General features: G+C 51.3%; 2 protein-coding genes across 3 annotated transcripts in view; both read left to right on the top strand.

The window, feature by feature from the left end:
- Window positions 1–7,929: 7,929 nt before the first annotated feature.
- FAM32A (family with sequence similarity 32 member A) lies at window positions 7,930–14,543 on the top strand. The gene is made up of 4 exons (XM_003915105.4): window positions 7,930–8,031; window positions 8,139–8,280; window positions 13,020–13,073; window positions 13,387–14,543. The coding sequence occupies exons 1-4, from the start codon at window positions 7,958–7,960 to the stop codon at window positions 13,453–13,455; spliced, it is 339 nt and encodes a 112-aa protein (XP_003915154.1). The 5' UTR covers window positions 7,930–7,957; the 3' UTR covers window positions 13,456–14,543.
- Window positions 14,544–17,487: 2,944 nt separating this feature from the next.
- Window positions 17,488–25,175, top strand: part of AP1M1 (adaptor related protein complex 1 subunit mu 1) — a 32,516-nt gene continuing 24,828 nt past the window's right edge. For both annotated transcript variants that reach the window (XM_003915101.5, XM_021930831.2), the window contains exons 1-2: window positions 17,488–17,954; window positions 23,628–23,784. In XM_003915101.5, coding sequence (XP_003915150.1) covers window positions 17,913–17,954; window positions 23,628–23,784 — 199 coding nt within the window. In that variant the 5' untranslated portion in view covers window positions 17,488–17,912. The remainder of the gene's footprint in view (window positions 17,955–23,627; window positions 23,785–25,175) is intronic.

The raw sequence follows: 25,175 nt of genomic DNA, 5'->3' as shown, positions 1-25,175 counted from the left end.
AGCCAGACTCCATCTCAAAAAAAAAAAAAAAAAAGAACCTACAATCGGGTTTTACGCGGAGACATTCTATTCCCAGGGACGAGCAGGAGACAGATGCCTTCCTCTTATCTCAACTGCAGAGAGGCCTTCCTCTTTCACTAATCCTCCTCAGCACAGACCCTTTACGGGTGTCGGGCTGGGGGACGGTCAAGTCTTTCCCTTCTCATGAGGCTCTGTCTCAGACTATCACATGGGGAGAAACCTTGGACAATACCTGGCTTTCCTGGGCAGAGGTCCCTGCGGCCCTCCACAGTGCATTGTGTCCCTGGGTACTCGAGATTAGAGAATGGCGATGACTTTTACCAAGCATACTGCCTTTAAGCACTTTTTTAACAAAGCACATCCTGCATAGCCCTAAATCCATTAAACCTTGAGTCAACACAGCACATGTCTCTGCAAGCACAGGGTTGGGGCTAAGGTTACAGATTAACAGCATCTCAAGGCAGAAGAATTTATTTTAGTACAGAACAAAATGGAGTCTCTTATGTCTACTTCTTTCTACGTAGACACAGAAACAGTCTGATCTCTCTTTCTTTTCCCCACAGCGCCACTGCACCCCAGCCTGGGCGACGAAGTGAGACTCTGTCTCAAAAAAAACCCAAAACAATAACAACAACAAAAAGACAACAAGTGTTGTCAGAGGTGTGGAGAAATTGGAACCCTTGCATACCGTTGGTGGGAATGCAAAGCAGTGTAGCTGCTATGGAAAACGGTATGAAGGTTCAAAAAAAAATTAAAATGATCGGCCGGGCACAGTAGCTCACGCCTGTATTCCTAGCACTTTGGGAAGCCAAGGCAGGTAGATCGCTTGACCTCGGGAGTTCAAGACCAGGCTGGGCAACATGGTGAAACTTCGTCTCTACAAAAAATACAAAAGCTAGCCGGATGTGGCGGCATGCTCTGTGGTACCAGCTATCGGGAGGCTGAGGTGGGAGGATTGCTTGAGCCCAGGAGGTTGAGGCTGCAGTGGGTCGTGATTGTGCCACTGTACTTCAACCTGGGCAACAGACCCTGTCTCTAAAAAAAAAGAAGAGGAAGAAGAAGGCAAATCACATGTTGTGTTCTTACCACAATATCTTTGGGTTTTTTGTTTGTTTGAGATGGAGTTTCACTCTTGTCACCCAGGCTAGAGTGCAATACCGCAATCTCAGCTCACTGCAAACGTCCCCCTCCCAGGTTCAAGGGATTTTCCTGCCTCAGCCTCCTGAGTAGCTGAGATTACAGGTGCCTGCCACCACACTCGGCTAATTTTTATATTTTTAGTAGAGACGGGGTTTCACCATGTTGATCAGGCTGGTCTTGAACTCCTGACCTCAGGTGATCCACCCCCCCTTGGCTTCCCAAAGTGCTGGGATTACAGGCATGAGCCACCTGGCCCAACCTTTACCATTATTTTTTTGTTCAGCTTCCCAAAGTGTTGGGATTACAGGCATGAGCCTCCACACCCAGCCTTTACTACAATTTTTGTGTTACTGTAGTTTAAATATGCAGCTACCATATCATCTAGTAATTACACTTTTGGGCAATTCCAAAGGAATGGAAACTTATGTTCACATAAAAATCTGTAACAGATGTTTTATCATAATAACCCAAAACTGGAAACAGCCACATGTGAATGGTTAAGCGAATGGATACGTCCATACCATAGAAAACTACTGGGGAATAGAAAAGATAAATATTCACGACTTGGATGAACCTCTAGGGAATTATGTTGAGTGGAAAACAAACCAATCCTAGCAGGTTACATATTGTATGATTCCATTTATATCACAGTCTTTTTTCTTTTTTCTTTTTTTTTTTTTTTTTGAGATGGAATCTTGCTCTGTCGCCCAGGCTGGAGTGTAGTGGTGCTATCTCCGCTCATGGCAAGCTCTGCCTCCCGGGCTCACGCCATTCTCCTGCCTCAGCCTCCCGAGTAGCTGGGACTACAGGCGCCCGCCACCACGCCCGGCTGGTTTTTTTGTTGTTGTTGTTTGTTTGTTTGTTTGTTTTGTAATTTTCTTAGTAGAGACAGGGTTTCAGTGTGTTATCCAGGATGGTCTCGATTTCCTGACCTCGTGATCTGCCCACCTCGGCCTCCCAAAGTGCTGGGATTACAGGCGTGAGCCACCGCGCCCGGCTATATCACATTCTTAAAATGAATGACAACATCAGAGAAATAGAGACCAGATCCCTGGTTGTCAGCTGTGCAGGAATGGGGGTGAGGGGACAAGTGTGTATGGCTACAAAAGAGGAACAAGAGGAATTTTTGTTTTTTTTAGAAACCCAGTCTCACTCTGTTGCCCAGGCTGGAGTGCAGTGGTGCGATCATAGCTCACTACAACTCCAAACTCCCTGGCTGAAGCAATCCTCCCGCCTCAGCCTCTTGAGTAGCTAGGACTACAAGCACCTGCCACCCCACACCTGGCTAATTTTTATATTTTGTATTTTGGGAGGAGACAGGGTTTCAACATGTTGCCCAGGCTGGTGTTGAACTCCTTGGCTCAAGTGATCTGCCTGCTTCCGTCTCCCAAAGTGCTGGGATTACAGGCGTGAGCCACCATGCCTGGCCTCTGTTTACTTATTTTTTCTTTTTTCTTTCTTTTTTTTCTTTTTTTTTTTTGAGATGGAGTCTTGCTCTGTAGCCCAGGCTGGAGTGCAGTGGTGCGATCTCGGCTCACTGCAAGCTCCGCCTCCCGGGTTCACGCCATTCTCCTGCCTCAGCCTCCCGAGTAGTTGGGACTACAGGCGCCCGCCACCACGCCCGGCTAATTGTTTCTGTTTTTAGTAGAGACAGGGTTTCACCATGTTAGCCAGGATGGTCTCCATCTTCTGACCTTGTGATCCGCCTGCCTCGGCCTCCCAAAGTGCTGGGATTACAGGCATGAGCCACCATGCCTGGCCTCTGTTTATTTCTTAAAACTGCATGTGAGCCTTCAGTTATTTCAAATTAAAAGTGTAATTTAAAAAAAAATTACTTCCTCTCCATTTAAACATACACATTTTGTTCCACATTTTAATACCCTCAAAATCAAGATGCATCTCGAAAGCGCTGTTGGAGCATTATCATTGCCTATACATGCACAGTCATTAAAAGCATCCGCTTCAAAACTCACAGAATGGAGGCGGTGGCTAGGAAGAAAATCCCCTAGGATGTGAGGAATCGGGGTGTGGAATCCCATGCGCTTAGCTACATTCCTGAAGTGGGAGCTCACTCAGTGAGCCTGACATTATTGCAAAGCTGGCTAGAAAGTCAAGCCCCACCCTCACTTAATTCCTTTACGGATTCTTTCTTTTCCCTTTTTTTTTTTTTTTTTTTTTGGAGATGGAGTCTTGCTCTGTCGCCCAGGCGAGAGTACAGTCGTGCGACCTCGGCTCACTGCAATCTCCGCCTACCGGGTTCCAGTGATTCTCCTGCCTCAGCCTCCCAAGTAGCTGGGAATACAGGCACCCACCACCATGCCTGGCTAATTTTTGTATATTCAATAGACAAGGAGTTTTGCCTTGTTGGCCAGGCTGTTCTCGAACTCCTGACCTCAGGGGAACCACCTGCCTCAGCCTCCCAAGGTGCTGGGATTACAAGCATGAGCCACCACGCCCAGCCTCTTCCTTTTCCTAATAAACTTTCAGTTTTGAAATAATTTTAAATTTACATTAAAATTGCAAAGATGGGCCAGGCGCAGTGGCTCACGCCTGTAATCCAGGCACTTTGGGAGGCGAAGGTGGGCAGATCGCTTGAGGTCAGGAGTTCGAGACCAGCCTGGTCAACATGGAGAAACTCTGTTTCTACTAAAAATACAAACAATTAGCCAGGCGTGGTGGCATCTGCCTGTAGTCCCAGCTACTCGGGAGGCTGAGGCAGGAGAATCGCTTGAACCTGGGAAGCAGAGGTTGTAGTGAGTCGAGATCAGGCCACTGCACTCCAGCCTGGATGACAGAGCAAGACTCCATCTCAAAAAAAAAAAAATTAGTCGGGTGTGGTGGCACACACCTGTAATCCCAGCTACTGGAGAGGCTGAGGCAGGAGAATTGCTTGAACCTGGAAGGTGGAGGTTGCAGTGAGCCAAGATTGCGCCACTGCACTCCAGCCTGGGTGACAGAGTGAGTCTCTGTCTCAACAAATTAAATTAAATTAAATTAAATTGCAAGGATGATACAGACAGCTCCCATAATCCCATAACCCTCCCATACAGACTTGCTTTCCAATGGTTTTTTTGTTGTTGTTTGGTTTGTTTGTTTGTTTGTCTTTGGAGATGGAGTCTCACTCTGTCACCCACGCTGGAGTGAAATGGCAAATGGCAAAATCTCAGCTCACTGTAACCTCTGCCTCCTGGGTTCAAGCGATTCTCCTGCCTCAGCCTCCCCAGTAGCTGGGGCTACAGGTGTGCACCACCACACCCAGCTAATTTCTGCATTTTCAGTAGAGACGCAGTTTTACCATGTTGGCCAGGCTAGTCTCGAACTCCTGACTTCAGATGATCCACCTGCCTCGGCCTCCCAAAGTGCTGGGATTACAGGTGTGAGCCACTGAGCCTGGCTCTAATGTTAACATCTTACATAACCACAGCACATTTAGCACTGCTAGGAATTTAACATTGGCACATTACTATTTCTTTTTCTTTTTTTTGTAGTTGTTTTTTTAATTTGTATTCAAGACTCAACATAATCATTTTATTTTCCTTTTTTTTTTTTTTTTTTTTTGAGATAGGGTCTTGCTCTAATTGCCCAAGCTAGAGTGCATCAATCAGGATCCTAGATCACTGCAGCCTCGAACACCCACACCCAGGCTCAAGTGATCCTCCTGCCTTAGCCTCCCGAGGAGCTGAGACCACAAGTGTGCCCCACCACATCCGGCTAATTTCTTTTCTTTTTCTTTTTCTTTCTTTCTTTTTCTTTTCTTTTTTCTTTGTTTTGAGACGGAATCTTACTCTGTCACCAGGCCGGAGTGCAGAGGCACAATCTCCACTCACTGCAACCTCCGCCTCCCGGGTTCAAGTGATTCTCCGCCTCAGCCTCCTGAGTAGCTGGGACTACAGGCTCGCCCCACCACGCCCAGCTAATTTTTTAATTTTTAGTTGAGACAGAGTTTCACCGTGTTGGCCAGGATGGTCTCGATCTTCTGACCTCGTGATCCGCCCGCCCCGGCCTCCCAAAGTGCTGGGATAGGAGGTGTGAGCCACCGCGCCCGGCCAAAAGATCGCCTTTCTTTTGACACAAAAGTGCTGGCAGCCCCCATCCGCTGGTACCAGAAGCCCCTCTGCACAGTCGTTTCCAGTTGTGGACGGAGACTTAGGCAGTGGATTGCTGCCCCCTGCAGGTAGGACTGAGAAAGGCAGCCCCTGTGCCCTCCTTTTTCTTGTGTTCGGTAGATTTGGGGACGTTTGCTTCTTTCTTCTCCACCTCCTTCGCCTCTTCCCCCTCCCCGCCCCCAGTTAAAACAAAACAAACAAACAAAAACAAAACAAAACAAAACAAAAACACCACCCTGGCACAATTTGGACAAAATCTATGAGAAATAAAACGTGCAAATGTCCATAACCTTGGACCTAGCAATTCCATTGGTTGCAAAAGTCAGCCAAGATTTGTGGGCACGGATTGTGTTCATTTATCTAGGGCAGTATTAGGGCTGTTTCTAATTTGTTGGCTATTACAAATAAATCTTCAGTGAACGTTCATGTACACAAGTGTATATATGTCTATACTTTCATTTCATTTGGGTTAAAACCTAGGAATCTAATTCTTTTGTCATAGTATAAGTGAATACTTAATCTTTTAAAGAACTGTCAGACTGATTTCTAAACTGTTTATGCCTTTTAACATTCACAACAGCAGCACGTTTGAGTTTCAGTTTCAACACATCTTCACAGACACTTGGTAGGCACAGTCTTTTTAAATTTTTCTCATAACAGTTTTTTTTTTTTTTAACTAGGTTTTTGATACAGAGGGAAATAGAGAAGAAACCAAAAATTCCCATAGTCCTCTGCTGACATTAAAAAGATATATGCAAGGGTCGGGAGCGGTGGCTCACGCCTGTAATCCCAGCACTTTAGGAGGCTGAGGCAGGGGGATCACCTGAGGTCAGCAGTTCGAAACCAGCCTGGATAACATGGCAAAACCCCGTCTCTACTAAAAATACAAAAATTAGCGGGGCATGGTGGTGGGCGCCTGTAATCCCAACTACTCAGGAGGCTGAAGCAGGAGAATCTCTTGAACCTGGGAGGTGGAAGTTGCAGTGAGCCAAAATCGTGCCACTGCATTCCAGCCTGGGCAACAGAGCGAGACTCTGTCTCAAAAAACAAACAAACAAACAAAAAGATATAGGCATGTACACAAAAAGATATAGGCATGTACACATCCTATGTAAGAAAACTGCACAATGCTGAAAGGATGAAAAGAAAGAAAGAAAGGGCCAGGGGTGGTGGCTCACACCTGTAATTCTGGTGCTTCAGGAGGACTGCTTGAGGACAGGAGTTTGAGACCAACCTGGACAACACAGCAATACCCTATTCTCTATTGATTTGTTGTTTTGTGGGTTTTTTCGTTTGTTTGTTTTTTGTTTTCTGAAATGGCGTCTTTGTCTGTTGACCAGGCTGGAGTGCAGTGGTGAGATTCTGGCTCACTGCAACCTCTGCCTCCTGGGTTCAAGTGATTCTCCTGCCTCAGCCTACCAAGTAGCTGGAACTACAGGCCCATGTTACCATGCCTAGCTAATTTTGGGTTTTTGTTTGTTTTTGTTTTTTTAGTAGAGACAGGATTTCGCCATGTTGGCCAAGCTGGTCTCAAACTCCTGACCTCATGTGAACAGCCTACCTTGGTCTCCCAAAGTGCTGATTTAAATATATATACATTTGTGTTTGTTTTGTTGTTGTTTTGTTTTGTTTTGTTTTTGAGATGGAGTCTATTGGCCAGGCTGGAGTGCAGTGGTGTGATTTCAGCTCACTGCAACCTCCACCTCCCGGGTTCAAGCGATTCTCCTGCCTCAGCCTCCCAAGTAGCTGGGACTACAGGCGCATGCCACCACACCCAGCCAATTTTTTGTATTTTTAATAGAGACGGGGTTTCACGCTGTTAGCCAGAATGGTCTCGATCTCCTGACCTCGTGATCCGCCCACCTCGGCCTCACAAAGTGCTGAGACTACAAATGTGAGCCACTGCGCCTGGCATAAAACAGATTTTTAATTGTTTTAACACACCACCAACCTTGTCACATAATATTGTCATTTACCTAAAGCTGAAAAATTAATGGATACTGATTAGGTTTACAAAATTAGGCCCAGCTATCCATTGAACGCTCAGAATATGGCAATAAAAGAGAACGGGGCGGCGCTCGTGGCTCAGGCCTGTGACCCTGTGCTTTGGAAGGCTGAAGCCGGAGGATCGCTTGAACCCAGAAGTTCGAGCCCAGCCTGGACAACATAGCGAGATCCCATCTCGACAAAAAAAAAAAATTAAATGAAAATACTAGCCGCGCTCAGTGGCGCCCGTCTGTAGTCCCAGCTACTGAGGAGGCTGAGGTGGGAGATCTCTTGAGCCCAGGAGTTCAAGGCTGCAGTAAGCTACGATCGCGCCACTCCACTCCAGCCCAGGCAACAGACCAAGACCATGTCTCTAAAAAAGAAAAAAAAAAAAAATCAAGGAGAGAGAATAGGTCACCCAAACGTGTGCAAAACCCTCAAAAAGGGGTTGGGTTTCCATCACCCTGTCTGAAGAACTGAAGACCGGAAGTGGGCGCCAATTACGGAAGGATGCGAAGGGCACTCCCTCCCTTGGCTCTCTGTCCCGCCCACTATCCGGAAGTGTGGCCCAGCTCCACAACTAAGAGCGCATGCTCACCTTGTAGCTCAGCCAATCAAAGAGAAGTGAGGCGGGCATTCAGGAGGAAATACTGTTTGCAAGCAGGAAGTGTGGCAGTACATCTGCCGAACCACCGGAGAGTGTTATGGAGGCCTACGAGCAGGTCCAAAAGGGACCCCTGAAGCTGAAAGGCGTCGCAGAGCTGGGAGTGACCAAGCGGTGAGGCCCGAGGGCCCGCGGGATTCCGTCTTCACTCCCCTTAGACCTTTTATCTGGACCCCTGGTCCTGACCCTCTGACCCGCCCCCTCCTCGTGTCTTTTTCCAGGAAGAAGAAAAAGAAGGACAAAGACAAAGCGAAACTCTTGGAAGCAATGGGAACGAGCAAAAAGAACGAGGAGGAGAAGCGGCGCGGCCTGGACAAGCGGACCCCGGCCCAGGCGGCCTTCGAGAAAATGCAGGAGAAGCGGGTGAGCAAAAGCAGAAGGCGGCGAGGAGGGCGGGGACACCCGGCGCCGGGAGACTCGAAATTGGGGTCAGGGCTGGGGCGCTCGGAGAGCAGGGGAGCGGTCAGAGGAGACCTTAATTACGGGGAGATGATGCTGTGCGTGAGTGAGAGAAGAGTCGCCCTCTGCCGGGGGAGCGCCAAGGATGAGGAGACCCCGCTGGCCCTAGTGGGCAGCAGAGGGGAGAGCTGGAACTGGCGTTGAAAGGAGGCCAGAGCTGGAGACCCGGGTTTGGATTCCAGTGCTGTGGCTCATTTGCCCTGCGACACTAGGCCAGTGACTTTCTTATTTCCGTGCCTCAGTTTACTTCTCTGTAGGAGTCAGGGTAGTAATTTATTCTAAGAGGGTTGGGAATTCGGGAGGAAGTCATGAAAGTAAAAGGCAGTGCGTAAATGCTCAGTGGATGCCAGCTCTTGATATTAAATGGCCATGCTCACCGCTCGAAGTCACCACAAAGTTTGTTTCCAAGACAACTTGGGCAGATTCAAACATGTTGTTTATATTTTTTTATTTATTTATTTTTGGTGGAGTCAGAGCACTGCGGCCTCTGCCTCCCGGGTTCAAGCAATTCTCCTGCCTCAGCCTCCCGAGTAGCTGGGATTGCAGGCGCCCACCACCACACCTGGCTAATTTTGGTATTTTTAGTAGAGTCGCGGTTTCACCATGTTGGCCAGGCTGATCTCGAACTTATGATCTCAAGTGATCCGCCCGCCTCAGCCTCCCAAAGTGCTGGGATTACAGGCGTGAGCCACCGCACCCAGTCTCAGCTGTTGATGTTGAATGGCCATGCCCATGACGACTTTGTTTGTATTGTATTTAAGGCTCCAATAAATTATTGCTTCTTGATATTAAACACAATGTGTGCAGTGGAGAACAGAAGAGTTCATAGTAAAATAGATAAACTGGGTCCATTATGCTAGGGAGACAGAATAATCAGTGCAGGTCAGTGATTCTCAACTGGGAGTAGTCTCCACCCCACAAACCCCCACCGCTAAGCACATGTGGCAATGTCTGGAGACATTTTTGGTTCTCAACTGAGTTGGGGTGGGGACTACTGGCAACAGTGGCTAGAGGCCAGGGATGATCCTTCACACCCTGTAATACACAGGACAACCCGCTGAAGCAAAGAATGATCCGGCTCCAAATATCAGTAGCACTGAGGCTGAGAAACCCTAACCCTGGTCTAGGTGATTCTGTATGGTGACACTGGGGAAAATGGACATTGGGGACACTGGGACAATTAACTCCTTAATCCCAGGTCTAATTCAGGCATACAGAAAACACATGGGTGCACTACCTCTGGCCAGACAGACCTGAGTTTGACTCTGCCTCTACCACGAATTAGTGGTGTAACTGGGCAAGCCAGTTACCGTTTAGTTAAAGTAGCAGTAAGGTCTACCTCACAGAGTTGTGGTAAAGATTTAACAAGTCAGGTGGGCGAATCACGAAGTCAGGAGTTCAAGACCAGCCTGGCCAACATGGTGAAACCCTGTCTCTACTGAAAATACAAAAATTAGCCGGATGTGGTGGCACACGCCTGTAATCCCAGCTACTTGGGAGGAGGCTGAGGCAGAAGAATTGCTTGAACCAGTACCTGGGAGGCAGAGGTTGCAGTGAGCTGAGATCACGTCACTGCACTCCAGGCTGGCAACAGAGTGAGACTCCATCTTAGCGAGACTGAGTCTGGCTCTGTCACCCAGGCTGGAATGCAGTGGCTCAATCTCGGCTCACTGCAACCTCTGCCTCCTGGGTTCAAGCTCTCCTGCCTCAGCTGGGATTACAGGCGCCTGCCACCACGCCCGGCTAATTTTTTTGTGTTTTTAGTAGAGACAGGGTTTCACCATGTTAGCCAGGCTGTTTTTGAACCCCTGACCTCAGGTGATCCGCCTGCCTCGGCCTCCCAAAGTGCTGGGATTACAGGCGTGAGCCACCATGCCCGGCCTTTTTTAAATTTTTTGAAACAAAGCCTTGCTCTGTTGCCCAGGCTGGAGTACAGAGGTGTGATCTCGGCTCACTGCAGTCTCTGCCTCCTGAGTTCAAGCGATTCTCCTGCCTTAGCCTCCTAAGTAGCTGGGACTACAGGTGCCCGCCACCATGCCCAGCTAATTTTTGTATTTTTAGTAGAGATGGGGCTTTACCATGTTGGCCAGGCTGGTCTCGCTCTCCTGACCTCAAGTGATTCGCTGGCCTCGGCCTCCCAAAGTGCTGGGATTGCAGGCATGAGCCACCATGCCTGACCAAGTGAATGCATTTCTGTCCCTTCTAACCCTGAGGCTGTAGTCAGAGGCAGGGCTGAGATTTTATTGCTGGGGCCAGAATGAAAGACTTATGCAGCTATCAAGAGACTAATAATGGGAGTTCAGAGTAGAGCAGTCGTGATGGAGTCAGTGGAAGGTAACAGGTTTGGAATAGGTTTTCAAGGATGAATTCAGGGTTAGCTGTTGGATTGGATGTAAGCTGGGAAAGAAAGAAGAGTCAAGGATGACCAAGACTTTGGGCTGGGCACTTTGATGAATGAAGGTGCTGTTTACTGGGGTGGGAAGGATTGCAGATAAAGCAAGTTTTCTGGAGTGGGAGTCGAGGGAGGGGAAACCAAAGCTATAGTTTTAAAGAAGGTAAATGCAGTGCCCCAGTAGCAATCCAAGTGGAGTCAGCCAGGCATGGTGGCTCATGCCTGTAATCCCAACATTTTGGGAGGCCGATGTGGGAAGGTCACTTGAGCCCAGGAGTTCGAGACTAGCCTGGGCAACATAGCGATACCCTGTATCTGCAAAAACTAAAATACTAGCTGGGTGTCACGCCTGTGGGCAGAGTCCAGCCAGGTGCCTGGCATTGTGTGGCAGCTGGACCAGTCAGTGTGGCTTCTCACGAGGAGACACAGGCTTCGGCTGGGCTCGCAGCAGCAGGAAGAGGGACAGAGATGGGCAGGGTGCTCGCCTTAGAGGGAGAATCAGCCAGGTGAGGGCTGACTGGACACAGAAGGAGGTGAGGAGGGAATGAAGGAGAAGAGAGGGGACAGAGAGGAACAGCCAGGTGGCCCCTACCAATAATATCTCATGATGCTCTGGGTTGACTGGGCTCAGCAGGGTCTGACCTCGCCTAGAGTCTGGTGCAGTCAGATGGCAGCTGGGCCTGGAGTCTCTGAAGGTGCATCTGGGCTGGAGCATCTAAGATGGCTTTGCCGCCATATAGCTGGTGCCTCCGTGGTTTTTTTTTTTTTTTTTTTTTTTGGAGAAAGAGTCTTGTTCTGTCGCCCAGGCTCCAGGCTGGAGTGCGATGGCACTATCTCAGCTCACTGCAACCTCCACATCCCAGGTTCAAGCTATTCTCCTGACTCAGCCTCCCAAGTAGCCAGGACTACAGGGACGTGCCACCAAACCCAGCTAATGTTTGCATTTTAGTAGAGATGAGGTTTTACCATGTTGGCCAGGCTGGTCTAGAACTCCTGACCTCAGGTGATCCTCCCGCCTCGGCCTCCCAAAGTGCTGGCATTACAGACGTGAGCCGCCGTGCCCCACCGGTCAGTGCTTCTTTCGTGGCCTCTTCCTTCATATCATCTGATCCTCCAGGTCTTTTCTTTCCAGCAGGGCCATCAGACTTCCTGCACAGCAACTGGCTTCCAAGGGCACAAAGCTAACACTGCCAGGTCTTATGCATGGACCCAGAACTGGTACTGCGTTCCTTTGAGTTAACTGAGTCCACGGCCAGGTCAGAGTCAGCGTGGCACAAGGACTGCACGAGGGATGAATCATAGGCAGCACGGTTCATAGGGACCACCAGAGAGTGGGTCACAGGCACCCAGCCAGAAGCGTAGAGCCAGGTGTGGCCTCAGATCTGTCTGGCTTTATATCCCACACTCCCAAGTCTTCTTTTTTTTTGGACAGGGTTTCTCTCACTCTGTCGCCCAGGCTGGAGTGCATTGGTGTGATCATAGCTCACTGCAGCCTCAACCTCCTGGGTCAAGCAGTCCTCTCACCCCAGCCTTTCGAGTAGCTGGGGCCATAGGCGCGTACCACCACAATCAGCTGATTTTTTGTAGAGTTGGGGTCTCATGTTGCCCAGGCTAGTCTTCAACTCCTAAGCTCAAGCGGTCCTCCTTCCTTAGCCTCCCAAAGTGCTGGGATTACAGGCATGAGCCACTGCGCCCAGCCCACACTCCCAGCTGCTACCAAATACTGACCTTTGCAGCTGTCGTTGAGTGTTTGAAGTGAGGATCAGAGCAGGTCATGGTGCAGGAGGCATATTTCAGAATAACCCTAGGGACGGTGATCCTAGTCTTGTAGCCCTAACATCAGGATGGGAAGTGTCACTTGAGTACCTGCTCTGTGTCGGGCCCTTTACCTCTCTCTTTCTCATCATTCCTCAAACCCGCTCTAGGACTTTGTTCTCCTCCAAACTGGCAGTGCTAACAGCCACCTCGGGATGCAGGAAGCATGCCAACAGCTCCCAGCAGAGGCTGCTCATGGGTACATGCTCAGGCATTGCTGGTTCATTTCCTGCCACTCACGAAGCTGGCAACTGACCTGGGTTCCCTGTTGGACCAGCCTGGTTGGAGTTGAGGGAGGGGGACAAGACATACAGCCTGAAACCTCCAGCTGTTCTAAACGTGGGCGCCAGGCTGGCTGGGGCTCCATCTTCCATCCCATGTCGGCCTGGGCTGTGTTGAGCCTGTAAACTCACCTCCGTGTCTTTTCTGTCTCCAGCAAATGGAAAGGATCCTAAAGAAAGCATCCAAAACCCACAAGCAGAGAGTGGAGGTGAGTTGCCGTGTCCAGTCGGGGAGACTGAGCCATTCAGGGTCCCAGCTGGGCCCAGAGGCTAACAGCCTGGCAGAGGGAGCCATTGGCATGTTGACGAGAAGGGAAGTTTACCTAACAGAAGTGACACTTCCCCAGGGTTCTTCAAAGGGGAGCCCAGGGTTCAGGAGTCTGTAAAACCTGGCAGGGTGAGTTTGAGACGATGGGGCTCAGGAGAGATAGGATGTGGGAGAGGTGGGGCTTGGCAGTGCCATTTCCCCCAGCACCCAACTTGGGTCTGCTCTGACACCAGCCTTCTACTCCACTTTCCCAGGACTTCAACAGACACCTGGACACACTCACGGAGCATTATGATATTCCCAAAGTCAGCTGGACGAAGTAGCCACCTGCCCCGGTATGGAGCAGCATCGAGGATTCGCAAAAGGCCACCCTGGGGTTGGGTGTGTTTCCTTTGGTATATTCTAGAAACATGGCTTTACACACACCCTTGCATCTTCTGCTACAGACTGCTTTTCGAAGCTGTGTGCCCTCATTCTGGAACTTGATTAAAGTAAGATTGTCCTTGTACTCAGTTGAGGCTTCTTGGCAACGTACAGAAGATACACCCTTTTCGTTTGGATGGAAAGTTTCTAAGTTTATCCAGAGGTAAAGCCCATTGTGTGTCCGTGCCATGTAAAAATGTTTTCACCCCTGAGTTGCATCTAACGCTGTGAGGCCAGCCAGCTGTCTTCTCCTGGATGAGACAGACTCCAGAGGATAAGGAGCTAGCGCCATGGTGGCCTGCAGTGTGCAGAGCCCTGCAGGACCCAGCGTGGGCGCCCTTCCAAGCTTCCTCTAGCTTCGGGCCTGTGCTGTCCCCCGCAGGCCCCAGGGAAGTCACTTGCGACTCTGTGGCCTTCAGACTTCCTCCTCAGCCACCTGGCCACTGAGACAGTGCAGCCCGGGCAGCAGAACAGCCACCTAAGGCAAGAATGGAACGGACACACCTTGTTCCTTTCTGAGTCCATTTCCCAAAACCCTCCTTCCAGGTACTTCTAATGGGTGTTTCCATAGCAGACATTGCTAATGCATCACAGCGTTCTCTGAAATGAAACCCAGACACAGCCTGCCTCTCAATCCTCAGCTGGGGGCTGCTAGCAGCCTCTTGTAGTTACTCAGAGTAAATCACACGGATCCTGTTTGGCATTCCTGCCCTACGGATGCCTCAGGGGTGACAGGACCAGGGCAGAGCCCCAGTACAAACAGGCAAGGCTGCAGTCAAATGGGAGGGCCCAGGTGTTCGTGTTGGAGGGCTGGGATCTTGTAGGGCCTGTGCGTCCTGGTTGAGGATCAAACCACATATGCTATTGGGAGAAACGATCTCTGTCAACATAGATACTGAAAGAATAATGAAAGCAGAAGAGAAAAACCAAGTGTGGAGTTTGGGGTTGTCCTGTGTAAACTACACAATAAAGCAAAAGCCAGTTATAAGTCTGAGTGTCATCTTCTTTTTTTTTTTTCAGACGGAGTCTCACTCTTGCCCAGGCTGGAGTGCAGTGGCGTAATCTCGGGTCACTGCAACCTCCACTTACCAGGTTCAAGTGATTCTCCTGCCTCAGGCTCCCAAGTAGCTGGGACTACAGGCGACCGCGACCATGCCTGGCTAATTATTGTATTTTTAGTAGAAACAGGGTTTCTTCATATTGGCCAGGTTGGTCTCGAACTCCTGACCTCAAGTGATCTGCCCGCCTCAGCTTCCCAAAGTGCTGAATGTCCTCTTATAGGCTGTTTAATTGTTACCAAAATGTCTTTGGATTTGTGGCACAGAAAAATATGCGTACTGGAAAACGGCAACTCAGTTGGAAAAATTTCAATGGCACATCTGTTCCTGCCTGTGGTTCACACCTAAGAGAGATGATACACTCTCATTAGCAGTGGCTTTTGCCAGTGGTCCTTGCATGGCCTGGTGGAAAGACAGTTTCAGACCTTTTCCATCCACAAGCCAGCAGCAGGAGTCTGCATTATGTACTACTGTGGTGGAAACCCTTTATTAGTATAGTGGAAAGGTAGTTATTTCAGTTCTTTCCCTGCAGAACAAATGGCTCCAAAAGGCAGTGACTTAAAACAACAAAAATTTATTATTTTATTATTTTTTTATTTTTTTGAGATGGAGTCTGGCTCTGTTGCCCAGGCTGCAGTACAATCATGCAATCTCGGCTCACTGCAACCTCCACCTCCTGGGTTCAAGCGATTCTCCTGCCTCAGCCTCCCAAGCAGCTATTATAGGTGCACGCCACCTAATTTTTGTATTTTTAATAGCAATGAGGGCCGGGCGCGGTGGCTCAAGCCTGTAATCCCAGCACTTTGGGAGGCCGAGACGGGCGGATCACGAGGTCAGGAGATCGAGACCATCCTGGCGAACACGGTGAAACCCCGTCTCTACTAAAAAATACAAAAAACTAGCCGGGCGCGGTGGCGGGCGCTTGTAGTCCCAGCTACTCGGGAAGGCTGAGGCAGGAGAATGGCGTAAACCCGGGAGGCGGAGCTTGCAGTGAGCTGAGAACCGGCCACTGCACTCCAGCCTGGGCTACAGAGCGAGACTCCATCTCAAAAAAAAAAAAAAAAAAAAAAAAGTACAAAAATTAGCTGGGCGTGGTAGGCGCTTGTAGTCCCAGCTACTTGGGAGGCTGAGGCAGGAGAATCACTTGAACCTGGGAGGCAGAGGTTGCAGTAAGCGGAGATCGTGTCACTGCACGCCAGCCTGGTGACAGAGTGAGACTCTGTCTCAAAATTAAAAAGTAAAAAGAAAGAAAAGAAAAATCTCAATAACCAAACCCCGGCCCAGACCAATTAAAACAGAATCTATACATGGATTTCAGGCCTCAGTGGTTCTTATTGTGTCTGCTGTGTTGGGGATGCTTTTGAGACCCCCACTCCTAACCTGTTCCCAGACCAAATTGAGGGTTGGACTTCTATTTCTCACAGCCCAATAATGAGACACAGATGAACTAGGAAGAGTTTTTATTTCTGTAACTGGTTACAGGGAAAAGGCCTGGAGAAAATATTACCAGACCAACTCAAAATTCCAAAGTCTTCCAGAGCTCATATACCTTCTAAGCTATAGGTCTACGTGTAAGTGTGCATTCATTTAAAGACAGAAGTAAGTTATTATAGTCTTTTAACCTATAACTAAGATCTGAGTCCTGAAGACCTTCCTCGAACCTCAGTAAATTTACTTAATCTAAGTGGAGTCCAGGTGCTGGGGTGATTACCCTTATCTTGTCTCCTGCTAAATCATGGAGGTTTGGGGGAGTTCCTTCAAACCCCAGTAAACTTGTTTGTGGAGCCCTGAGGAGCTTCTTCAGACCTCCAATAAAGTTTGTTTAATCCTAAAAGCGTCCTGCTAAGAATTCCTTCGTTATCTTGTCATGCTCCAAGGCCCAGGAAAAGCCTAGGCACAATTCTGGGTGGGCTTTTGTTACATCCCAGCCTTTGTACAAGGGCACTGGCTCTCTCGTTTTTTAATGTTTAACTTAACCCTTGTAATCCCAGCACTTTGGGAGGCCGAGGTGGGTGGATCACCTGAGGTCAGGAGTTTGAGACCAGCCTGGCCAACATAGTGAAACCCCGTCTCTACTAAAAATACAAAAATTAGCCGGGCGTGGTGGCATGTGCCTGTAATCACAACCACTTGGGAGGCTGAGAGGCAGGAGAATTGCTTGAACCCGCGAGGCAGAGGTTGCAGTGAGCCGAGATCGTGCCATTGCACTCCAGCCTAAGTGACAGAGTGAGACTCCATCTCAAAAAAAAAAAAAAAAAAAAAGCAAAAAGCCTCTCTTGGCTGCTTGCTCTGTGCCTTGTGCAAGAATCCTTCCAGCCCAGGATCACTTAGTAGTCCTCAAACATTCTAGTTTGCTTTTCTAGAGGTTCGGTCACATTTCTATCCTAAGCAAAGACTATATAATTACCGAGTTGCAAAAATCATCTTTCCAAACGCCAAAACGGAGATAGGAGGGAAAATAAAAGATGTGAAAGGCAGGCATCCTGGGTAAACCACTCTGATATTGCAGGGTTGGGATCCCCAGGGTACTGTGATGGCTAACTGGAACAGAATGCAGGTATTTCTCCAAAGCCCAAGATTTCATAAAAGCAAATTAGATATGATTCAATGGATTAATCAAGGGCCACCAGTTGCATTACCGACCACTAACTTTGCAGAAATGAAACACGGTACGCTGGGTCAAGGTTCAGTGAGACTGGTTTTCGTAACATTCCAGGCAATAAACAGGCATGCTCATTCACTGATAAAAGTTGACAATGACAGGTGGTGACTGTTGATAAGGTCTGATTGCCATTCAGAAAGTTTGACCTCTTTCCAAGTAACCACGGCCTTACCTCTCCCTTTTGAGCTTATCACAATTGGTGACTGTACACTTGTTTCATAGACTTCCCCACTAGACTGTGAGCTCCATAGGGCTGGGTCCCAGGTCGGTTTCACCACCAGGCTCTCTCGCCTAACTCGGCCGACGGGAGGCGGTTTTCAGCTGCTCTGGCTCCATAGCTCAGCCTGGCAGCGGCCAGTGGGTGCCCTGATTTGGTCGGCCCCGCCTCCCAGGGCCTTACTTCCGGGATGCTTCAGGCGGGAGCAAGAAACAGGGTCACATACCACGTAATGCGCCTGCGCAGAGTCCGTCCTGCGCCTGCGCATTCCTGACAGCTCCTCCCGGACCGGACATAACGGTCCCCGCGCGGCTCCCCGAACCGGAAGTGGAGGTGAGCTGTCGCGGGCGGCGTCCGGCCTTGCTCAACGCCTGGCAGTCCCCACCGTCGCTGCCGCTGCCGAGGCCTCCTGCAGCCACCATGTCCGCTAGCGCCGTCTACGTGCTGGACCTGAAGGGCAAGGTAATGAAGGCTCCCCACCCTCCCTGTTGCCAGGCAACCGGCGGGGGCCTCCGCCCTCGGGGACCCACCCTGTTGCTAGGTAACCGGCTTATGAGCCCCACCCTGGTGTGAGGCAAAGAGGCAGGTAGACCTCACCTGAGAGCCCCACCCTATTTCTGGGTAACCGGGCGGGGGTCTTAAGTGGGTAATCCACGCCCTGTTGCTAGGTAACGCGGTGGGCTGCAGCCACCGCGTTGCCAGGTAACTGACTGCACCGCCCTCTGCTCCCAGGCACCCGGGCCAGAGGCTCTGGGCTCGGTGGAGGACCCAGAAGCGGGGCCGCAGCCGGCCTCGGAGCCAGGCAGGGTGTCCAGGGGCTGCGCGACCCTTGGCCGGGGGTGGCGAGGCGTGGCGGGGACTGGGTGCTCTCGAGCCAGTCCCGCCCTCTCAGGGCGTTGCAGCTTCGACTTTCTCTCAGTAGGAATTTCTCCACGTTCATTGCGATAGTGAGTTACAAGGGTTAGGTGAGTGGATGGTGATCACGAGTACCGTTTTATAGAGGGAGAAACTGAGGCATGGAGAGGTGAAGTAACCTGACCAAGGTCACAATGGTCACAGAGAAGTAGGAAGTCTAGGAGTCCGATCCAGAAGCATTTGTTTATTTAGCTGATATCTGGGGAGCACCTACTAATGCCAGGCAGGATAGTAAGCCTGGGGTCGATTTGTGTTTAGTAAAAAACAATCCTGCTTTTTTTTTTTCTTTTTGAGATAGTGTCATGCTCAGTTGTCCAGTCTGGAGTGCAGTGGTGTGATCTCCACTCACTGCAACCTCTGCCTCCTGGGTTCAAGCAATTCTCCTGCCTCAGCCTCCCAAGTAGCTGGCATTACAGGCACCTGCCACCACGCCCAGCTAAATTTTGTATTTTTAGTAGAGACGGAGTTTCACCATGTTGACCAGGCTGGTCTCGAACTCTTGACCTCAAGTGATCCAGCTGTCTCAGGCTCCCAAAGTGCTAGGATTACAGGCGTGAGTCACTGTGCCAGGGCTCAACAATCTGTGTTCTTATGACGTTCACAGGCTGATTGGGGAGATGGATACCGATCTCCAGAAACACAAATAAATGTCAGTTGCAGTGGGGGTGCGGGGCGGATGTGTTATACAGACAGTCAGCCTCAGCCGGAGGATGAGAGAGGGTTTTCCTAAGGAGGGGTGACAAATGGACCTGAGATACCAGGGAGCTGGACAGAGACTAGAACCCGGGCATCTTCCCCAGAGGATCTGAGAAAACTGAAAGAAGGGATTGTCCCCGCCTTTTAGAAATGGTCCTCTGCCTTCTCCCAAGTCCATCCCAGGTGCAAGGCAAGTGGCTGCCTGGCCTGTTGCATGTGGAAGCAACAAGCACCGGTCCAACAATGTTAAACCCAACATTGATCAGTGAGAGAAACAAACGTGGGTGTCAGGTCCTAGGTGAGGCGGGCAGGGGTGAGCCCTAAAGCAGCTGGGAGTGAAGACGTGAAGTGGCTGCCCCTTCCTGCCCCACCCCACCCCCACACTTTCCTGAAGTCCCTTGAGTGGGTGCCTGCCCTGGAAGCCAACCAAAGCCAATAACTGGTGAGATCCAGTGCTGGGTTTCCTTCCCCCACCTTCTTGGAAGCAGGGAAGACACGCGTCTTAGAGCACGCCAGGGGCTGGGTGTGTGCAGTGTATCCTGAGTCCTGGTGGCATGAGTCTTGCTTCCGCCCTGGCCACTGCCTCCCCAGAGGTGCCAGCGGGCTGCCTGTCTTGGCTGGCTTATTCCTTCAGCAAACATTTCATAAGCACCTAGGATGCACCCTGTCCTGTGCCAGGCATAGGGTGTCCATTGGCACCGTGGCTGTGGTGGTAGGGCTGAGCTCAAAACCCATCTCTGCTGCTCAGCTGTGTGACCTGGGACAGGCACCTTCTCTCTGAGCCTCGCTTTCCTCACTGGTCAAAAGAGGCTTTCATGGAGTTATTGTGCAGATTTGCCGAGCAGATGTGTGAGACAGGCTCAGCACCACCCATGATCCATGTTAGCTTTCCCAGGCCTCTCAGTCTAGCAGGGGAGTCCCGTAGAAGCAGAGACATTACCACACAGTTGGATCCAGGCAGCCACAGGGGCAGGAACAAGGTCCCAAGTCCTGCAGTTGCTCAACCTCGTCTTTAGCCAGTGGGAGGTGGAGGTGGTTATGAAAGGCTCCCTGGAAGAGGGCAATGCCGGAAGTGGGTTTGGAAGGTGATCAGGCACGATCTGGTGGAAAAGAGGTATTGCAAGGGGCAGCCTGCTGGGGCCGCCGAGCCAGAAGTCCTGGCTAATGCCGAGATGGGAGAGAGGGACCAAGGGGACCACTTCATTTCCAACAAGGAGCCACCGTGAGGAGACCATAGCCCAGAGAGGCATGATCAGACCTGCCTTTCAGAAAGCTCCCCAAGGCAGCCATGGGCTTCCCTCCCTCCCTCTGCAACCATGATGCCCTTTCTTATTCCACAACCCACGGACCTCCTGTTTCCAAAGTCGGCCTCGTGAGCCGACTGCATTTAATCAAAAATAAAGCACACTGAGAAATTCATGGCCACGTGTCTGGTCACTGAGGACACCGGCGTGGCCACACTGGGCTGGAAGGAAGCTCTCCTAGTAGGAAGCTTCTCCGCTTTATCTAGCTGGCTTCTTACACCACTAACCACCACTGACCACCTCCTCTTCAGTGCTCCCTTCCGCTTCCGGGAGGCTGCGCTCAGGGGTTTCCTCTTGTTTCTCGCACTGCCTGCTCTCCTCCTTTTCTGCCCTCCTCGGGGCTGTGGAGCGGCTCAGGCCTACGCGTGCCTCCCCATGCTGTCACTCTTCCCAGGTGGGCTTTGACTCATGTCCATGGGCCGGTGACTCTCGACTTTGTCCACAGCACTTCTCTGGAGATCCACTGGCCTCTGGGACACTAGGGAGGTCCCGCCGCCACCACAAATTCAGCATTTCTCTCAATGCATTCCCTGTACCTGCTCTCTCTCCATCTCAGTGATGCCATCACCCATTCAGCCACCTGCACTGGAGACCTGGACATTATCCACGCTTCCTTTTTCTCCTCACCCCCATATTCACTCCACAAATGTTTACTGAGCACCTACTATGGGCCAGGCCCCGTTCTGGGTGCTGGAACACAGCTGTGAATGAGACAGGAGTCATCGCTGTTCTCAGGGGATGTCAGACAATAGACGAGGATACAAATAAATGTATAACGCAGCAGGTGATAGGGATAAAGCAGGGGTCAGGGTGCAGAGGGATGGGACATGATCTCAGTCAGAGCAAGCAGGAAGGAATTTTTTTTTTTGAGACAGAGTTATGTTCTATCACCCAGGCTGGAGTGCAATGGCACAACCTCGGCTCACTGCAACCTCTGCCTCCTGGGTTCAAGTGATTCTCCTGCCTTAGCCTCCCAAGTAGCCGGGGTTACAGTCATGCACCGCCATGCCTGCCTGGCTAATTTTGTTTTTTTTTTTTTTGAGAGGGAGTCTCGCTCTGTTGCCCAGGCTGGGGTACTGTGGCCGGATCTCAGCTCACTGCAAGCTCCGCCTCCCGGGTTTACGCCATTCTCCTGCCTCAGCCTCCCGAGTAGCTGGGACTACAGGCGCCCGCCACCTCGCCCAGCTAGTTTTTTTTTGTATTTTTTAGTAGAGATGGGGTTTCACTGGATTAGCCAGGATGGTCTCGATCTCCTGGCCTCGTGATCCGCCCGTCTCGGCCTCCCAAAGCGCTGGGATTACAGGCTTGAGCCACCGCGCCCGGCCTAATTTTGTATTTTTAATAGAGATGGGGTTTCACCATATTGGTCAGGCTGGTCTCAAACTCCTGACCTCGTGATCCGCCCACCTCGGCCTCCCAAAGTGCTGGGATTACAGGCGTGGGCCACTGCGCCCAGCTGGGAGGACTCTTAGAGGAGGTATCATTTGAGCTGAGGCTTGAGAAATGAGAAGAGCCAGGTCAGGGCAAAGGCCCAAGGTGGGAACAGATGTGGATCACTCAGAGACCAGCTAAGGGCCAGGCTGGAGGGGAATGGACCAGGGCAGCGCAGGCAGAGGGGCATCAGAGAGGCTATGAGGAGCCAGACCACGCCGGTCCTTGGGAGCCACAGGGACAGACTTGGGCTTTGTTCTCAGTGCCGGGGAGGCTGGGGTAGGTGGCAGTTCAACAGTGGGAGAGAGACCCCATCTGGCTTCTGTGTAGGAAAAGCCCTGTCACCCTTTGTGAGGAAGGACCTTGGGGGGTCAAGAGTGACAGCAGGGGAAGGGGCTGGTCCCTCAACACGTCATCACCTGCCTCCCTCCAATCAGTCCCACAGGCCACAAAGGAGACACTAGGAAAGGAAGGTGCCACCCTCCACCACCCCCAGTCTCTCCTTAAGAGAATAAAGGCAGCGTGTGATGAAATGCCAAGTTCTGAGGCAGTTGGTTCCCAGGATGGTCAGCGCCGCAATGGCCTTCTCAGCGCGTTGCTGAGTCCTGCAGCTGGCTGTCCTGCAGGCCCCAAGAGCTGCAGCTGCTCCAGGCAGCATCTCCAACCGCAGCCGTGCCCGGGCTAGCAAAACTTCCGACCTCCTTTTTTTCTTTAATGAGATGTATGTAATTTGCACTAATAACCTGCATTTATCTAAAGTGTGCAATTTGATGAGCTCAGTCATGTGGGAAGCCATAACCACACATTCCATCGCCCCCGAAAGCTTCCTCACGCCCTTTTGCTGTCCAGCCCCATCCCTACGCGGCCACCGATGTGTTTTTCATCACCATTTTCTGGGCTTTTATACACGTGCGGTCATACAGGATGAGTGCTCGTCTGTCTGGTTTCTCTCAGCCAGCACAGTGATTCTGATGAGCCCGCGTATCGGGAGTCCGGGCCCTTTCGTTGCCGAGGTGTGCTTCTCATGGTGTGCATGGACAGTTTGTTTCTAGTTCACCTGCTGAAGGACATTGGCATTGTTTTTAGTCTGGGTCTGTTTCAGTTAAGGCTGCTGTTAACATTCTTGTGCTAGTCTTTGTGCAGACATGTGGTTTCATTTCTCTTGGGTAAATACCAGAGAGAGGAATGACTGGATCGGAGAGTAACACTGGGTTTCACTTTTTGAGAAACTACCAGACTACACCAAAGTAGCTGTCCCATTTTCCTTTCCTATCAGCAGTGGACAGGGTTTCTGGATGCTGTATATCCTGACCCACAGGCTATGAAAGAGAGAGACCAGGAAGAGGGCTTCTCCTCTTCAGGCCACCGGTGGACTTCAGTCAATACGAATCTTCAGCGGGAGTGGGCGCCCTGACACAGGCGGGAGAGCAGGGTGCGTTGGCCCGGCAAAGGCTCTGAGAAGGTCTGCGTTGAGAGCTTGTGAGGCATTACTTAACCTGATATCTCTGAATGATTCGGTCCTGGACCTTTGCCGCAGAGTTCCCCTCTACCCTCACCCTGCAAAGAACTGCAGTGGCCCCTGGGGACGTTCACACTGGGAGATGCTCTTCTCCAGGAATTCCCTGGGGGATGGAGATCAGCACGGCCTCGAGTCCTGCTCTTTTGTGGATAGGGGCCATGACCGGAGTCCCCAGAGGGAAGCAGGCTGGTGCATCTCACCCCCTGCCCCAAGCCCCTGGATTGTAGAATTGAAAATGCAAGCATCGTTCCTCTTCCTTCCCCACCCCAGGTGCTCATCTGCCGGAACTACCGTGGCGACGTGGACATGTCGGAGGTGGAGCACTTCATGCCCATCCTGATGGAGAAGGAGGAGGAGGGGATGCTGTCGCCCATCCTGGCCCACGGAGGGGTCCGTTTCATGTGGATCAAACACAACAACCTGTATCGTATCCCTTTACTGGGGCAGCTCCCAGGAGACTCCTGTGTGGGTGTTGGTGTGTGTGCACATCCACGCGCCTTCAACCGGGACTGGTTTGTGCACAGCGGGAGCATTGGACGCAGCCAAGCCCTCCCGGAGCTCCCTGCTGCCTGCAGAGACAGGCGGAGAATGCACGATGACACGCGTGATGGGTGTGGGGAGAGGAGCAGGTGTGACTTGAACTCCTTTGGCCCAGGGGCCCAGGAAGGGAAGTGACATCCTGGAGGAAGCCTGCAGGGAGGCCTGGCTTCTGCCAGCTGGAGGGGCAGGCAGGCACTAGGCGTGGGTGAAGGCTCTGCAGGGGAAAGGCTCACTCCAGCAGCTGCAATCGGGGTGGCTGGAGCCCTCGAGAGGGGGCGTGTGGCAGCAGTGAGGCTGGAGTGGTCAACGGGGTCTGGGGTCTCAAAGAACACCATCTGAAATGTGACAGGAAGTCTTTGGAGGCTTTTAGATGTGCATCTTGTGGAGGTTTCTGGCTGCTGAGTGGGGCAAGACTGTGGGGACAGGAGAGGACATGGGTAGGTGAGGAGTAGGCTGGGGCCATTGTGCAGGTGGGAGGGGAAGTGGCCTGGACCACGGAGGGGTGGTAGGGTACAGAGAAGGGGAGACACTCCTCACAGTCCCGCCCAGATCTCAGAGTCCCCCACCCTTCCTGTCCTTGGGCCCATGGGGAGACTTGGCCAAGCCAGTTTCTATCCAGGAGGTCTAACTGGCCACCCCACGGCTTTGGGCAGACCTGCAGGCCCATCTCAGTACCCACACTACTGCAGAAGGGCCTGCTTTGCAGCCACAGCCTGGTTTGAGCCCCAGCTCCAGCAGCCATGGGGCTGGAGGCGAATCCCTCACCTTCCCACAGTTCGGTGGGAACAACGACCCCTCGCTGCGGGACCATTCGGGTCAGTTGAGCTGACTTGTGCACATTGCTCCCAGCAGACATGGGCTCTCTGCCCTTTCCTGTGTTCTTGGAGACACTTGGAGCCTTGCCAGTACAGTGTGGCCAATGGGCCAGAACATCCCCTGGGAGCCCTTTGGAAATGCAGAATCCCGGGCTCCACCCAGCCCTGCCCTGTCAGAATCTGCATTGTAGGAAGATCTGTTCCTGGTGACTCGTGTGCACATTCCCATGTGGGCCGTGCTGGTCCAGGGCTCCCTGTGGTGCACCTCTGTGTGTATTTCACCTGGCTCTGGAAGGCCCTGAGAATAGCTCTGAAGATGATCTTAGGTGGCTTTTAACCCAGGGAGCTGACAGTCCTCTGAAGCCGCCCAGGTATTGAGAGGAGGGTGAGGTGGCTGTGGTCCGAGCTCAGCAGGAGCCATCAGATCAGTTTCTGGTTGGGCCCCCACGTTTCACACCTGGGC

Source organism: Papio anubis, chromosome 20, assembly GCF_008728515.1.
Source record: "Papio anubis isolate 15944 chromosome 20, Panubis1.0, whole genome shotgun sequence".
NCBI classification, from domain to species: domain Eukaryota; kingdom Metazoa; phylum Chordata; class Mammalia; order Primates; family Cercopithecidae; genus Papio; species Papio anubis.
Note: the sequence above shows the minus strand (reverse complement) of the source record. Positions and strands in the feature narration are given on the sequence as shown.

What these genes read in the sequence shown, in the direction of transcription:
- FAM32A (XM_003915105.4), top strand. Translation starts at nt 7,958, where the DNA reads ATGGAGGCCTACGAGCAGGTCCAAAAGGGACCCCTGAAGCTGAAAGGC. An exon ending in GAGCTGGGAGTGACCAAGCG is followed by an intron (nt 8,032 to 8,138) that starts GTGAGGCCCGAG and finishes GTCTTTTTCCAG; the next exon opens with GAAGAAGAAAAAGAAGGACA. An exon ending in AGAAAATGCAGGAGAAGCGG is followed by an intron (nt 8,281 to 13,019) that starts GTGAGCAAAAGC and finishes TTCTGTCTCCAG; the next exon opens with CAAATGGAAAGGATCCTAAA.